This window comes from Typopeltis vanoorti, chromosome 16 (assembly GCF_054136105.1).
Source record: "Typopeltis vanoorti isolate ZY-2024b chromosome 16, IOZ_Tvanoo_1.0, whole genome shotgun sequence".
Lineage (NCBI taxonomy): Eukaryota > Metazoa > Arthropoda > Arachnida > Uropygi > Thelyphonidae > Typopeltis > Typopeltis vanoorti.
The window spans coordinates 72,289,756-72,305,707 of NC_143564.1; the positions used below are offsets into that span (position 1 = coordinate 72,289,756).

The 15,952-nt window shown below is 34.2% G+C and overlaps 1 protein-coding gene across 6 annotated transcripts in view; it reads right to left on the reverse strand.

Moving 5' to 3' along the window:
• Positions 1–15,952, reverse strand: part of polybromo (protein) — a 686,480-nt gene that overhangs the window by 554,613 nt on the left and 115,915 nt on the right. For all 6 annotated transcript variants that reach the window (XM_090406695.1, XM_090406694.1, XM_090406697.1 and 3 more), the window contains one exon: positions 265–356. In XM_090406695.1, the coding sequence (XP_090262821.1) occupies positions 265–356 (92 nt within the window). The remainder of the gene's footprint in view (positions 1–264; positions 357–15,952) is intronic.

Consider the following 15,952-nt stretch of genomic DNA (forward strand, 5'->3'; position numbering starts at 1 on the left):
TCTACTGCAGCATAAACATTTGTGACTGTCTTTAAGTTTTAGATGAATTTCAACATTGAATGTAAGATGTGCTTAATGAAAATATGAGGCAACTTGAAGAAGCTCACCATTTACTTTCTGAAGTCTCATATGAAGTACAAATCTTTTAGAGGTGGGATTCACATAAACAAAAATATCCAAGCTTTTTCCAACAAGAAAAACAGAAATCTGCAAAGAAACTAGGATTTTTTTAAACTAATTCTGAAATGTTATTTATTTACTTACCGTATTCTTTCGCTAGATTTTGAAGGAATATTCTTTCTTTGATCTAGCTCCAATTTTTTGTTTACAATAATTTTTCTTAGAGCAGCAGCATCCTGATGAGGAAGAAAAAAAATTATGCAGTGACAAGAGAGCATGCATAAAAATGCATGAAAAAATCTGTAATAAAGGAAATCTCAAAGAAGGTTTTAAAAAATAAATTAGTTTTTCTAACTTTTTTCAGAGCTCAGATCTATCTACATTTCTAAAAATTACTTGGCCATTTTACAAGGGGGTTTCCAAAAAGAAAAGTAACACATTTTTCCTTAATAATGACGAAAAGAAATGTGATAACACATGGTGGATAGATAGACCCATTAATAACATTAAAAAAGAATGCCATTGCAGTGTGGCGCTACTGTCACCTAACAGTTAATTCCGGTTGCAGGATGATAGCTACCATGCCAGTTTGGTGCAAAACAAATGTTTGTGAAGTTATTTTTTGCAAGCAAAAGGGGCTTCACCAACTGACATTCACCATAAAATGGTTATTGTATATGATGAAAGATTGATGTCAAAGAAGCAGGTGTGTTTTTGGTATAATGAATTTTAAGCAGGCCACGTTGATATTGAAGATCGACATCGGGTGGGCAGGCCTTCAGTGACCAAGACAGAAGACAACATTTCACACATTAAGGGCATTGTTCTTGAACACCAGTGAGTGAAACTGTAGGAAATTGCACAAGTGATGTACTTGAGTAAGTCCATTGTTTACAAAATTGTTCATGATGTCCTTGGCTTTCGAAAGGTGCGCTCCAGTTGGGTGTCCCAACAATTGTCAGAGGAGCACATGCATGGAGATGTGTCTGGAAAATCTGTTGCAATACAATGATAAAGGAAAGGATTTTCTCGCTTGCCTAGTCACAGGAGACGAAACATGGGTTCATCACTTTACCCCGGAGAGCAAACAAGACTCCATGACCTGGAAACATCCACAATCTTCTGTGCACAAAATTTTCAGGACAGTTCCCAGTATCCAAAAAGTTATGGCCACAGTGTTCAGGGATTGCCAAGGCATTCTGTTGGTGGACTTCTTGCCAAAGCCCAAAGCGAGGAATAATTAATGCAGAGCTTCACTGTGCTATGTTGGACAAATGGACAAACTGAATGCCAACATTTGATGTAAATTACCAGGACTGCTGCCAAGCAGTGTGATTTTAGTGCACGACAATGCTACTCCATACACTGTGCACACCGCTAGTGAGTGGCTGTGCTGTAATCGTTGGGAAACATCCCCCCCCCATGGCCCAAACTTAGCACCTTCAGACTTCCATTTGTTCAGCACCCCCCCCCCCCCCTCAAGAAACACCTTTCCAGAAAGCATTTGATTACAGATGAGGAAGTTCCTCAGGAGAAGTGAGGTTGGCTAGTGGGCATGGGCACAGACTTCTTCAGTACTGGTATTGATAAACTGATCAATCATTGGAACCCCGGAGAGCAAACAAGACTCCATGACCTGGAAACATCCACAATCTTCTGTGCACAAAATTTTCAGGACAGTTCCCACTATCCAAAAAGTTATGGCCACAGTGTTCAGGGATTGCCAAGGCATTCTGTTGGTGGACTTCTTGCCACAGCCCAAAGCAAGGAAATATGCAGTTCTCTGCAGCATAAAAATCGATTCACTATTTCATTTTCGTTAATGAAACAAATGAATCCTAGTATATGAGCTTTACCACTAATGTCAGTGGACTCGTCAATTTTTAAAAAAAATGTTGTTTGGAAAGTTTATTGGTAACTGCTTTCTCAATATCATCTGACATATCTTTAATTTTATTTTTTATTGTAGAAATCATCCGAACGAAGAATTTTCATAATTTCCTTTTTTGCTTCGTCTCGAAACATAATGTTTACTTTATTTAAATTAAAATTTAAAGGTGTAGCGAAAAGAACTTATCTTTGATTCCGATCTTTGAGTTTCTTATTCGGTTTTAAAACAATGTGGGAATTAATATCCCCTTAATTTAAGTAATGTTTTATATCACCGAAATGAAGCCTGTCGGTTCTTTATTTTAAAATAATTTATGGGTGCACCTTTTTGACAACTCGTATAGTAGAGTACATAAGTTCTTTTTGCTATACCCTTAGTATTATTTTGTTCTAGCTACTCACTAATGAGATCTCAATAAAGATTGAAACCGGTCTAGGAGTGACCTCCCACCATAATGTACAACATCATACATCTCCTAAGAGATGGGTTTTACATTATGGGAAATACTAAGAATAGCAATCAGAACTTTCCCCACCTTTGCTACGAGTTGCCCTAGTTTGTACTACATACTTGGGCTACATGCTTCAGCTTAGGCTAGTAGTCGCCGATACTTTTATAGTTACTATATTCGGCATGAAACTCTTTGATTCTGATCTTTGAGTTTCTTATTCGGTTTTAAAACAATGTGGGATTTAATATCCCCTTAATTTAAATAATGTTTTACATCGCCGAAATGAAGTCTATTGGCTCTTTATTTTAAAATAATAGTAAACAGTGAAATAGTAAACATTGTCTTGTTTACTATTTCACAACATGCTGGTAAAATAAGAGACTCTTGCTACAGTATGTGGTTTTAATTTTACAGCAATTGTGACATCTTTCACCGGCAGAACACTTGTCATCAGTTCGCAGAACATAATTAGTACATAATTTTTGTACTTATTTTCTTGTGAAATTAAAATTTTTCTTGTGAAATTAAAATTTTATTTTTTATTGTAGCATTTGTGACATCTTTCACCGGCAGAACACTTGTCATCAGTTCGCAGAACATAATTAGTACATAATTTTTGTACTTATTTTCTTGTGAAATTAAAATTTTATTTTTTATTGTAGAAATCATCCGAACGAAGAATTTTCATAATTTCCTTTTTTGAAATGTGAGTGTCCCTAATTTCCTTTGAAATGTGAGTGTTCAGATTCATTTGTTTGCTACTGTATGCATAATTTACAATTCATTACTTTGATTCATCTCTTGAATGTAGTTAACAGTCTATCTCCCTGACAATATCCATATAACATTGGATGAAATATATTGGAATTTCTTGATAAATTCTGTATCATTTTTGTCACATTTGTAAGCCATGGAACTTACTTTGCTATCCTGATATGTTTATCTTACTGTATCATCATTTTTCTTTTTGGTTTTAAGTTTGTTTAAATATGACATTCTTGGTTCTCTGCATTTTGTACAGATTATATGGAGGTTCTCATTATAAAGTTTAATGGAATAAATACAGCATATATAAATAATTAATCATCAGGGAAACAATATTAAAACTGCAAAAATATACAAAATTACACAAAACAATAAGTAGAAAAGATTAGAGTGAAAGTATAAAGTCCTATGAGGAGCACCCTCTATGGGTGCTATTGGCCAGCATTAGCTGTTTGGCAGAAAACCTAAGAATTAAAGTTTCCAAATTTTGGGAAGTTTAATACAACTCATCATCATCATCAAATTCCTGCAATGTGCCCTCAAGAGGTGTACAGGATATGATAGTACTACATGAAAATTTTACATCATTACTAACTTCCTATCTACAATTTTCCTCCAAATCAGTCTGATACTTGTCAAGACTCCAACATTATCAGATCTTATATTTCTATCTTCTAAGGCACTTTTTACCATATCAATCCACCTATATCTTGGTCTTCCTCTGGGTCGTTTTCCAGAGGAAAACTTCAGCATACTTCAGCATTTCTGGTCGAATATCATCTACTCCTGCTGCCTTTCCACATTTCAAGCTTTTGATGGCTGTTTCTACTTCAGGAATACATATCCATACTAAGTATGGATATGTATTCCTGACTACTGCCTGTTGAGTGTTTTTTACCAGTGTGCTATCACTGCTTGTTTCATTTAGCAATTTTTCGAAGTAATTACTCCATATTTCAAGGATATCTTTTTCAACCTCCAGAATATCTTGTCACCTTCTTGATATTTATTTTCTATGTTCTTCCCATGACTTTTGTTTATCTAGTTTTACACAGTGTTTAGCTTTCTTACATTTGTCTCTGTATTCTCTAAGAGCACTAGCTGACTTATTTGCCAGGAACTTTTGATATGTTTTCTTCTTTTCTTTCACTGTCTCTTTAACTTCCTGTGTCCAATGGAGTTCTGATTTTTCTCATCACATGCCTCTCTGGCTGAATCAATCAAGGTTTTCCTCAAGGTTTGACACTGAATCTCCAAAGTATGGTTCCTGTTCTCAAACTCTTTCATTTTTCATCACGATAATCTTTGTGTATTTTAGTCTACAGTTCACATCTGAGAGCTGCTCAACTTTTATTCGCTTTAAAACATTCTTACAAGTTCTTCTTTTCAAAATGAAATTCAATTTTATCCTGCTCAAGACTAAATAGTGATCACTTCCAATTTCAAATCCTCTATACACTGTGGTGTCCTGCACCAGGGAGAAAACATCATTATCGACAATAACATAGTCAATGAGACTTTTCTTATTCCTTGCATCTTCTCTCCATGTGAATTTGTGTACATTTTTATGTTGGAACATGGTGTTAGTAATAACCAGTCCATGTCCTGATCAGTAATACATCAGGTATTTGGCATTATTATTAGCCTTGCTCTTTTCTCCAAATGTTTAACCACGCTACCATCCAGGACATATAGATACGTGCAAGTTACCATGGATGCGATGTGAATATTAAAATTGTAATACCATTGATATTACATTGAAATGTATGAGGGATACGAAGCATATGATAATGTGTATTTGATCCATAATGGCCGGTAAGGTGGTTAATACAACTATATTTATGAAAATTAGATTAGTTTTTTTTAAATCTGCTGCTGATTCTAAACAAAAAAGTCTTTCAAATTTGTATTTGTTATGGTGAAGCATAATAATTTTCTTCCATTTACTTCTGTGCAAGATATCCAAGGCATGGTTAGCTAGACCTCACTGACCATACTAATGGTAGCAGACGTATTGCTTATATTCTTCTAGGCAGATGTTTGTAGCTTTCCCAGTATGACCATAATGTGATAAGTTGCAAGAACAAAAAAATTGTAAATACTTGGAACAGAAAGCGGTTGTTGAGGATCCTTAGGAGAGGGTAGCCAGACTGAAACAAGAAATATAGGATTGAATAAATATGTTGAAAGTTTATTTTTCACTTGGTTAGAATATAATAAATTTAGTTTAATCCTTTATCCAAGTATGAGCAAACAAAGTTTGCACCTGAAAGTATCTTCAGGAATGGGGTAAGGTGGTGCAACACCAGGGTGATCCTTGCAAAGGTGGAGCAAACTACAATCGCTCCTATCTCAGTATCTCCCATATAATGCAAAACACATCTCCTTGTGGATATGTCTAATGTTATGCATTAAGGGAAGGGCCACTACCCAGACTAGTTTTGACCTTTATTGAGGTCTCTTCAGTGGGAGCCAGGCCCAAGTGGAGATACCAGCCAGAAGCATTAGCAAGGTCATCTCTACCTATAGGAGTTACCAAACAGTGTGCCACCTTTTTAATGAATTACTCTGTATTTAGAGAAAGATGTTGAAAGTTTATTTTTCACTTGGTTAGAATATAATAAATTTAGTTTAATCCTTTATCCAAGTGTGAGCAAACAAAGTTTGCGCCTGATTGGGCCTGGCTCCCACTGAAGAGACCTCAATAAAGGTCGAAACTAGTCTGGGTAGTGGCCCTTCGCTTAATGCATAACATTAGACATATCCGCAAGGAGATGTGTTTTGCATTATATGGGAGATACTGAGATAGGAGTGATAGCAGCTTGCTCCACCTTTGCAAGGAGTCGTCCTCGTGTTGCACCACCTTACCCCAGTCCTGAAGATACTTTCAGGTGCAAACTTTGTTTGTTCACACTTGGATAAAGGATTAAACTAAATTTATTATATTCTAACCAAGTGAAAAATAAACTTTCAACATCTTTCTCTAAATCCAGAGTAATTTATTAAAAAGGTGGCACATCATTTGGTAACTCCTATAGGTAGAGATGACCTTGCTAATGCTTCTGGCTGGTATCTCCACTTGGGCCTGGCTCCCACTGAAGAGACCTTAATAAAGGTCGAAACTAGTCTGGGTAGTGGCCCTTCCCTTAATGCATAACATTAGACATATCCGCAAGGAGATGTGTTTTGCATTATATGGGAGATACTGAGATAGGAGTGATAGTAACTTGCTCCACCTTTGCAAGGATCACCCTGGTGTTGCACCACCTTACCCCAGTCCTAAAGATACTTTCTGGCACAAACTTTGTTTGCTCACACTTGGATAAAGGATTAAACTAAATGAATAAATATGTGTTTAATTATTTAAACACACGTTTATGACTGTATCCAGTATGCTCATGGTGTAACAGGACAATTAGTCCCTCGACAAAAAAAAAAAAAAAAAAAAAAAAAAAAAAAAAAAAAAAAAAACCGACATTAACCCCCCCCCCTCTCTGTCAACAACTTCATGTTTAATCTCCCACTGGACATTAACCCCGTATAAAAATAAAAACCCTTTAAATTTCCTTGACACAACAAACAATACAAAAAATTATTTCACAAAATAAATCTTTTAAAATAAATTTGACAAAACAAAAATTTTAAGAAAAATTTATTTGACAAAATAAAAATTTTAACAAAAATTTATTTGATATACAACAAAATATGGATACAAATTTAAAATTATACTAATACCTAAAATGCATATTTTAGGATATAGACAGAGAAAAAAATTAATTCATTTAAAATATTGAAACTTTTACAGGAAATGTAGTTTAATATTATTAATTATGCATTAATACTTGGAAAGAAAGGTTGTGTGCTATCCCACGTAGATAGTCCATAATGTTGCAATCATGGTAGCTGCGAACTATGGTAAGAATTTGTGCATTTGAATCAGTAAAATTCTTTCTCGGAGTTTGTGATGGATGACCGGCCAACATTTGAGTGCAGTAAATTTGTTGTAATGCTTGTTCTCTTTGGAGAAATCCAATAGATTTCCACATGGTTGGATGGAAACTTTTGTGCCATCCTTCAACTGAATTATTTGTTTTTGGTAATTCATCTTCGGATCGTTGATACATATCCCACATATTGATGGCATAAGTTGGTTGCCATCGTCCATGGCGTTGTGGTCTTCCAATGTAAGAATCTTCAAAATAATCTGCGACTGGTAAGCTTTCTGAAGGTAGAAATTCTTACAATTCTTCAAAAGCACTGATAACTTCAACTTCATCTGTTTGAACAAATACAAGAGCCGGCATTATTCTTAATTTCAGTGTGAAGTCAGAATCTTCTTGGTAATGTTGTTGCAAACCATTCTCTTGAATTTTCCAGTGGATGTTCTGACTTAGATGAAAGAAACATCTTTTAATTTCACTGTCTGGGAAACTTCTTTCTAAATTGTTTATAATTGCCAATTCAAAATCGATCACGATGCTGATCGGCTTCAAATTGACATTTAGCATAGTTAATGGCTCAAACAGTTTAATATACGTATCCTGAGTTTTTGCAGTAATGCATAAACACATGGAATGGTTCGTCCATTAACTAGTGCATGAATGGTATACAGTTGAAAAAAAATGCAGGAGCAGTTTTGAAAGTTCCCATCCAGAAACCAGTGAGATGTTGTTTCCAAGAGTCTGAGATTGTCACGTGTTCCAAAGATTAACATACTGTTGTTACTGTCTGAACCAGAATCAAACAGAAGAAAATCTTGGCCATCATGTGTAAATTTGTAATGATCTGGAATATCAATTTCACCAACATTCGACGGAACAGATAATGGATTATTAACGATGGTGATGTCTGACACTGTGACGTAAATGATGAACTATCAGCAACTTGGCTTTTGCATCTTCACTTATCGTTGAAAGAGATTGGGTGATAACTTGCTGCGGTGCTTCTTCAGTTTCTTCTGCCAGTCTTTTAATTTCTTGAACTACTTTGAGAACTTCTTGTTGTGCTGGATCTGGACGATGAGAATGATTGTTTAACTGTCCCACAAGCTCTTCTCCATGGAGTTTAATTTTAGCTTTACATTCGCTCTTGTTATGCCTTCTTTCACACGCAAATGATACAATACCATTTGTCAAATTTTTTTGTTTTACATACACATAACCATCAAAAATCATTTTCTCCTTTCCTTTATTCAATTTTACAAATTCCATCAGAGATAGTCAAAAATATTTTATAAATATTATAATAGATTGAAATAAAATATTTTGTTTTCGATTTCACTTCGACAACAGTTTTGACGCAGTAGGTGTTGTTATCAAGACTACAATAATTCACAAATGTATATTACTTATTTATGAGTATATACAAATATTTAATCATAATATTTAAAGGTTTACAGTAATAAGACGAAACAGATTGAAAATTATTTGTTGGTGGAGATTCCTAATCCTATGATCTTAACGTAAATCGCTTCATGATGGTCATCATGAAGCGATTTAACTGTTTCAAAACAGTTAAAATTCCAGGAAAAATTAGTCTTGTTTTGACAAATAATTTGGATTAAAGAAACTACAGGTACTGTTGCCAAATGAAAATCACTAAAAACAGCTAAATCTTAAAAAAAAAAGGAGCTAAAAAGGAGTTAAAAAATAAAAATTTGAAGCTAAAAAGGAGTTAAAAATAAAAATTTGAAGCTAAAAAGGAGTTAAAAATAAAAATTTGAAGCTAAAATTTTAGTAGTAGTAGCTGATACTTTTCAGTTACTTACTTTATTCAAGTTGAAGTGATACTTGAATATAAGTGGCTAAAGACATCTTTCAAGTGGTCTTCTGAGCTTAAATTCACCCATGTTTTCACTTAGATTTTCAGCTTTATTATATGTGGCCATCTTTCCAATATTACTCAGTGTGGATGCAGGTAAATGATAGCCTGTATAGCACTTATTGTTATGCCTGAGGCCATACTTGACTGACAAAATAGCTGTCAGCATTGGCAATTCCATCTTGTTTCTTAATTTAGTTTTAACTACATTCATGGAACTAAAAATTCGTTCAATTTCTGCATTAGAATTTGGCAGTATTAATAAATTTATTACACACTGAGCAATTTCTTTAAATGGATTCATTCTAGATGCATCTTATATTCTCGTCTTCAGTCCATAATAGTTCAGTGTTTTCTATATTTGTCCATTTATTTAAATGGATAGGTACTGTACTGGTATTCAGCAGCAGCAACATCTTTTTCTGTTTTCAGCATTATTTCTAAGATGGGAGTAGCAGGTTCTTTTATATGTTTTAGGGTATTGTCAACAGAAAAAGAAGAGATCATTCTTAAAATATCAAGTTTTCAGGCAACCTCTGCTTAAGCTGTTTGAAGAGACCAAGAAGAAACTGCATTGCTCTATTTCTAAGATTTTGCTCATCATTTTGTGTTTTCTTTTGTATCATCAACTATGAATTTTTTTTTTTTTAAATCTGTAACCAAGATTTGGGATCCAAATAGTCATGAATCTCTGACTCTAGAGGGTCAACTGTGGATGATGATAGCACTAACATATTAGCAATAGAGCAAATCAAATGAGAAAGGTCTTCAAATAATCTCATCTTATCCGCATGATTCAAAAATTTTGTTAGCTTGCTGAACTTGAACTAGAACAGGATGTAAAAATTAAAGGTAAAACACATTTCATCTTTGTACATCTCCCACAAAATTTGAGCTTTGTAACATTTCTCATTCACACTCACAACTTCAAAGTGAGTTTTTAATCCCAACCACTGGTTCAATGGAGAGCCACTTTGTTGCACAGTTGCTTACAATTTTAAGAGGAGTATCGTTTTCGTTGAGAATTTGATACAGCTCTTAGTATGCAACATTTTTCTTGAAGAAAAATGTGAAAACCACTTATATGTTTCAGCAACTAAAAATTCAAATTTTCTTTGGAGAGATTCTGCACAAGTGTGAGACGTTGCCAGTTGTAATGAATGCCATACACATCAAATGAAAATTAAGGAGAGAATATATGCCTTCAGTTGTTCATAAATGCCAACCATAACATTGGCTTTGTCTGTACCAATTGCAATGAGATTTTTAATGTCCAGTTTCTTGGTCAAGAGCTTTTTTTTCAGTGTAGCCACAATACCACTAGCATCACACTTTTGAACCACCATGCTCAGAAATGTATGCATAATTTTGTTGAATTTCGTGCTATAATAAATGATAGTCATTCCTAAAATCTTACTCACTGTGATATAATTCGATTCATCTATTAGCAAGCTGAAATTTTCATCACCAATGTCTGCAATCAGATCTTCAAAATGATCACTTAGAATATTCTTTACAATTGCAGAGCGCTTGGTTCGGTGCATTTTTATCTTTGGCATAATATGACTGTCTGGGATGATATTTTTGCTAGATGTTGCGATCATCTAGTACAGCAGTGGCAAACCTTTTGTGTGTGTGTGCCAAAAGTTTACAAATCGAGTTGCTGACGTGCCAAAAATTTACAAATCAAGTTGCTGACGTGCCGGGCAGTTTTTATTAGGGGAAAAATTAATAGAATATTAACTAATTTTTTAATATTATATACTATTTTAAAATAATTATTTATGATTTTATAAATAATATTTTATTTTATTTATGATATTTATTTATATATAAATTTATAATATCATTCAGCATAAAATTGATTATTGGATTATTAAATGGATTTTAATGATGTTTGGTTCGAAAAAATAAAAACAGTAGTGAGAAAAATATTTATGCATTGTAACTCACCATAGAAGTCAGCTGAGCAGGGGAAGCAGCAGAAGGATGTCAACTTGTTGGAGAAATGCTTACTGTATTTACTGGAATATAACTTGCCCTTGCATATATCTCATACCACTGATTTTACTTTACGAAAAAAGACATTAAAAAGTTTTGCATATACCTCATACACAAAAAATGTTTAAACATTTTCATATCGATACGATAGTAACTCGCTCCCTGCAGCAACAACACGCCCTCCCCAACAGCCATTATACTGCAGATGCAAGAAAAATATAGTTTAATTGTATCCCTGAATAAGGTACAGAGGCTTTTGCAGTCTGTGTAATATATTTCTCAACAAATAGTGTGATTCATTAGTTAGCACCGTTTTTATTCCAGCTGTCTCTAATTGCACTATTATTGTCCCCTCCAACACAAAAACTATGCTGTATAGCAGCGTTTCCCAAACTTTTCCGACGATGGAACACTTCAAATCCTGAAATTTTCAGGGAACACCTTGGTTATTTTGTAATGTATTAATTAATAAGTAATTGTTAATTTAGCTGACTTTTATTATTAAATAATTGATCATTAATTATTAATAACCATCAATTAAATATAAACATCATTAAATTAATTTGTGCTGATTTTCATTGACATATCCCATTATGATCACCAAAAATTTATAATATTATTACAAGTACTTACGAGTGAATGCGGACTTTTTCTCCTGTGGGCTGATAGTTTTCCCCTCCTTTTGTACATCCTGGAGATCACTTTGTAGGCTGGTGGTGGATGACTCACTATCTGGTGTGTCACAAATGCCTTCAATAAGAGATTTCTTAATACCAAAATTAAACAAAGTCAAGTCCCTTGTCTCTTATTCATATTAAAATTCAAATCAGCAAGCCTGTTACTTTTAAAAAATCACGGCACTACGGTTTTGAAACTTTCACCCTACAATACGAACTTGCGAAGAAAGTATCAGTATTACTAGATCTGAGAACCGGATACAGACTATCCGGTTCTTCAATTTAAGTGGAAAAATTTTCTTTATACTTCCTTGCTGACTGGTCACTAAAATTTGCAACACAGATGTTATTTCTTTCAGTTGAGAACAGAGGATATGCCGCCCATTGTTACAATCCGCTTGCAGGCAATTTTTATGACCGGTCATAAACAGCGGTATTCCATTTCCCAAATGTTGAAAGGTTTCGATGTGTGAAAATTAACGATATACAGATGTTATTAGGTGTTCTGGGTCTGAGCTTTTCAACATATTAACAAATATTATTCTCCTCAGAATATTTCTACTATAAAATATTTGTTCATGATAAAGGCTTAAAAAACTAAAATGACAAATTCCAGAACTTCTCACGGAACATTTATTCACCTTCCTTGGAACACAGTTTGGGAAACCCTGCTGTATAGACTCAAGCAAAACCATGTGTTGCACTGAAACACAGTATCTAACTAAAAACTATTGTCCAATTTTTCAATTACATGAAATAAGTGTTTGTTTTATTGCATTTGAAATTCTTGATGTCATTATGACAGATCACAAAGGCTAACTTCAAATAAAATTCTACCAAGAATTGAAGCATGCCATATAATTACGGTGACCATACGTCCTTTATTTAAGAAGACAGGCCTTTATTTCACTGCTCTGTCCTTTAGATTTCTTCTTTTTTTCCCCTAAAATGGCCATTTCCTTTATTTTGTGAATTAAAATAGTAAATTGAATATCAATGCCAACATATTCAAAGATGCAATTCATAAATTTTACCAAACCTGCATTGATTATTTAAATAATTGGGACAGCTGTTTCATGGAAATGGAAGTATTTGAATGGGTCCTACTACGAGAAATCCCTCTGCGGGGGAAGATCGAGGAAAGTATTTTGTTCATTTACAATCACTGGAACTTAAATATAAATGACGGCGAACTATTTGAAGTTTCGTGCATTAAACGTTGTCACCAGTGAAAAGATCAAAGAATGGCGACAAAACGACGAGTCCTACCGACATTGATGGGTTGAAATTTTTAAATATTTCTCAGATAAACCTGTATCTTTTAAAAACATTTTAAAAATCATGAATTTTGCTTATGTATCCCTGGTTCTAATGCCCCCACTGAATGAGTGGGGGCATTAGAATCAGGGATATTTGAGTATTTTCATTAGTGAAATCAGTGAATAAAAAACCAATTAAAAATCAAAACACTGAAAGCATGCATTTATATCAAATGGAACTTTGACATGAATTGTATACTGTTTTATGAATTCTAAAAAAACACAAGCATGATTTATTAAAAAAAAGTTCATTCTTGCGAAAAGTATCAAAATTGTTATTTTTTAAGTAATAATATGATTGTTTAAAATGCTATGTATATGCTTATATTTTACAATAAACATTATAAAGCTTTTTAGTTTTAGTGAAACAAATAAACGCAACTTTTTTTTATTTTTTATTATGAAACAATTTCTGATTTGCCCTTGATTTTCTCCAAAAAAATATGCTCACTGTACATATAATGCATGTGTGAGTTTGCCTGCCAGCTCAAATGCAAACAAGCAGGAATAAAATTCAACCAAGGGATGAAACTTTGTGAGTTGAGCCCACCAGTAATGAGAGGTTCCGTCGGAACGATAAACGACACCGTCGTGAATGTGTTAAAACTAAGAAATATATAGCGAACGTTGTTATGACAGTTTCAGATGTTACAGAATTCGGTTGAAGAGAATTAACATTTCCATTTGTCTTCGGGTTGCACGATCTTTTGTTAATACTGTACCAATCACATGCATGTCGTCATAGTTGTTTCTCTCGTGTAAAACAAAATTTAACCTGTAAGTATTGTAAAAATTAAAAAAAAAAAAAGTTGAATAATTTATAAGCGTATAAAAGGATATCACCTGTAAATCATTTACGTGCCAGCAAAATTCTCGGATGTGCCACCTCTGGCACACGTGCCATAGGTTCGCCATCTATGATCTAGTAGATGATCACAAGTGTTGAATGATGAGTGACAACAAAGAAATAATGCTAAGCTGCCTTCAAAGTTCGCCGTCTCATCAGATTTCTTCACAAGCATATTTGTAACAGGAAGAGCCGTATATTGAACTGCCACAAGATGTTTCTTAGTTTCACTACGCTTTAAAATCTGCCAATATTTAGCAATATCACATCTGCAAAACTTACTGTGGCCTTTTCTAGCATCACCAGGAATTTCATGCTGCCATTTACTAAACATTCCCATTTGCAACTACTCCCCTCCTAAATTTTTGCTTCTAAGCTTTATTTATCTCTTTGCTCATTTTTGAAGAAGGGTATACAACTCTTTACTGCAATGAATTCCAATCAATCTTTGAAAACTTCCCACTCACTATTGTATCTACCAACCAGAACACTGTGCAACAGCCTAACTTGTAGCAGTGCTATCAACTTCAAGGTGAAAAATAGCAAACTGTTAGGCCACGTGACTGACTGACGTCATCGCAAGTTTGAAACATGTATGATACTCGCCAAGTACAATACAATTCTTTATCAAATGCAAACATTTGGAAAACTTCTAAAACAATTTCTTTAATAGTAGGTTATAAAAACAACTAAAAAGAGCTGAAACAAATTCTGAAGGAGCTAGGTACTAGATTAAAATTTTTGAAGCTAGGAAAGAAAAAAAGGAGCTAGATCTAGCTCCAAAAGAGCTAAATTGGCAACACTAACTACAGGTAATCCTATGATCTTAACGTAAATCACTTCATGATGGTCATAACAGCTAAAATTCCAGGAAAAATTAGTCTTGTTTTAACATATAATTCAGATTAAAGAAACTACAGGTAAATATTATTGATAAAATTGCCTGATCCTAGAAATGACATCAGTCTCATCTCTTTGATTGTGCATTCAAAAATAACAACTGAAGAAGATTAAATTGTTATTCTGCATTCTATTTATTTTTTGTTATTGAAACTTTACAACTTTTTTATTTCTTTTTTTATCATCATCATCAAATTCCTGACATGTACCCTCAAGGGCTGTACAGGATATGATAGTACTACATGAAAAATTTACATCATTACTAACTTCCTATCTACAATTTTCCTCCAAATCAGTCTGTTACTTGTCAAGACTCCAACATTATCAGATCTTATATTTCTTAATATAATCCACCTTAATAGAATATCTTATATATATCAATACACCTATATCTTGGTATTCCTCTGGGTCGTTTTGCTGACAACCTAGCAGAGAACACTTGTTTTGCTAATCTTTCTTCCCCCATTCTCTTTAAGTGACCATACCACCTGAGATTAGCTCTGCTAACGTATTCCTGGATGCTGACATTGCAAGTTATTTCCTAATATCCTCCTTTTTAATATGATATTGCGATTGATGCCATCTGTTCACGCCACTAATCTTTCTCAGGACTCTCATATCTGCGGTCTCTAGTCTTTGGTCAATTGTTTTATTTCTAGCCCAGCTCTCAGATCCATAAGTTAAAACTGGTCTGAACACTGTCTTGTATTCAGCTAATTTAGTGTTCCGACTAATTTCTCTCTTATTCCATACCAGGGCTTCTGACCCAATGTCCAATCCTCACCTTCTCGTGGTGCACCCTGTTGGGTATCTACTAGGATACTGAACGAACGAGAATGGGCTGGCAATTTGGGATTTAGCCGACCAAATTGTATTCTTATTGGTTAAACCAAAATAAGAAATGATGGTACAACATGACAGAATTTCATGACGGCTGGGGCGTCACCGGTTAAACAAGGCCCCCGTTGTTTTCGCCAGGGAACCAGGGCGAACAGCGAAAAGTCAGCTACTGGAACAAATCTAAAAACAAACCCCAACTCAACATCACCAGAGTTAAAGATCGGTACTATCAACGTAAGAAGCCTCAATGGCAAAGAGATGGAGCTAGCTGAGGAATTAGATAAGTACCAGATTGACATAATAGGGGTGACTGAAACAAAA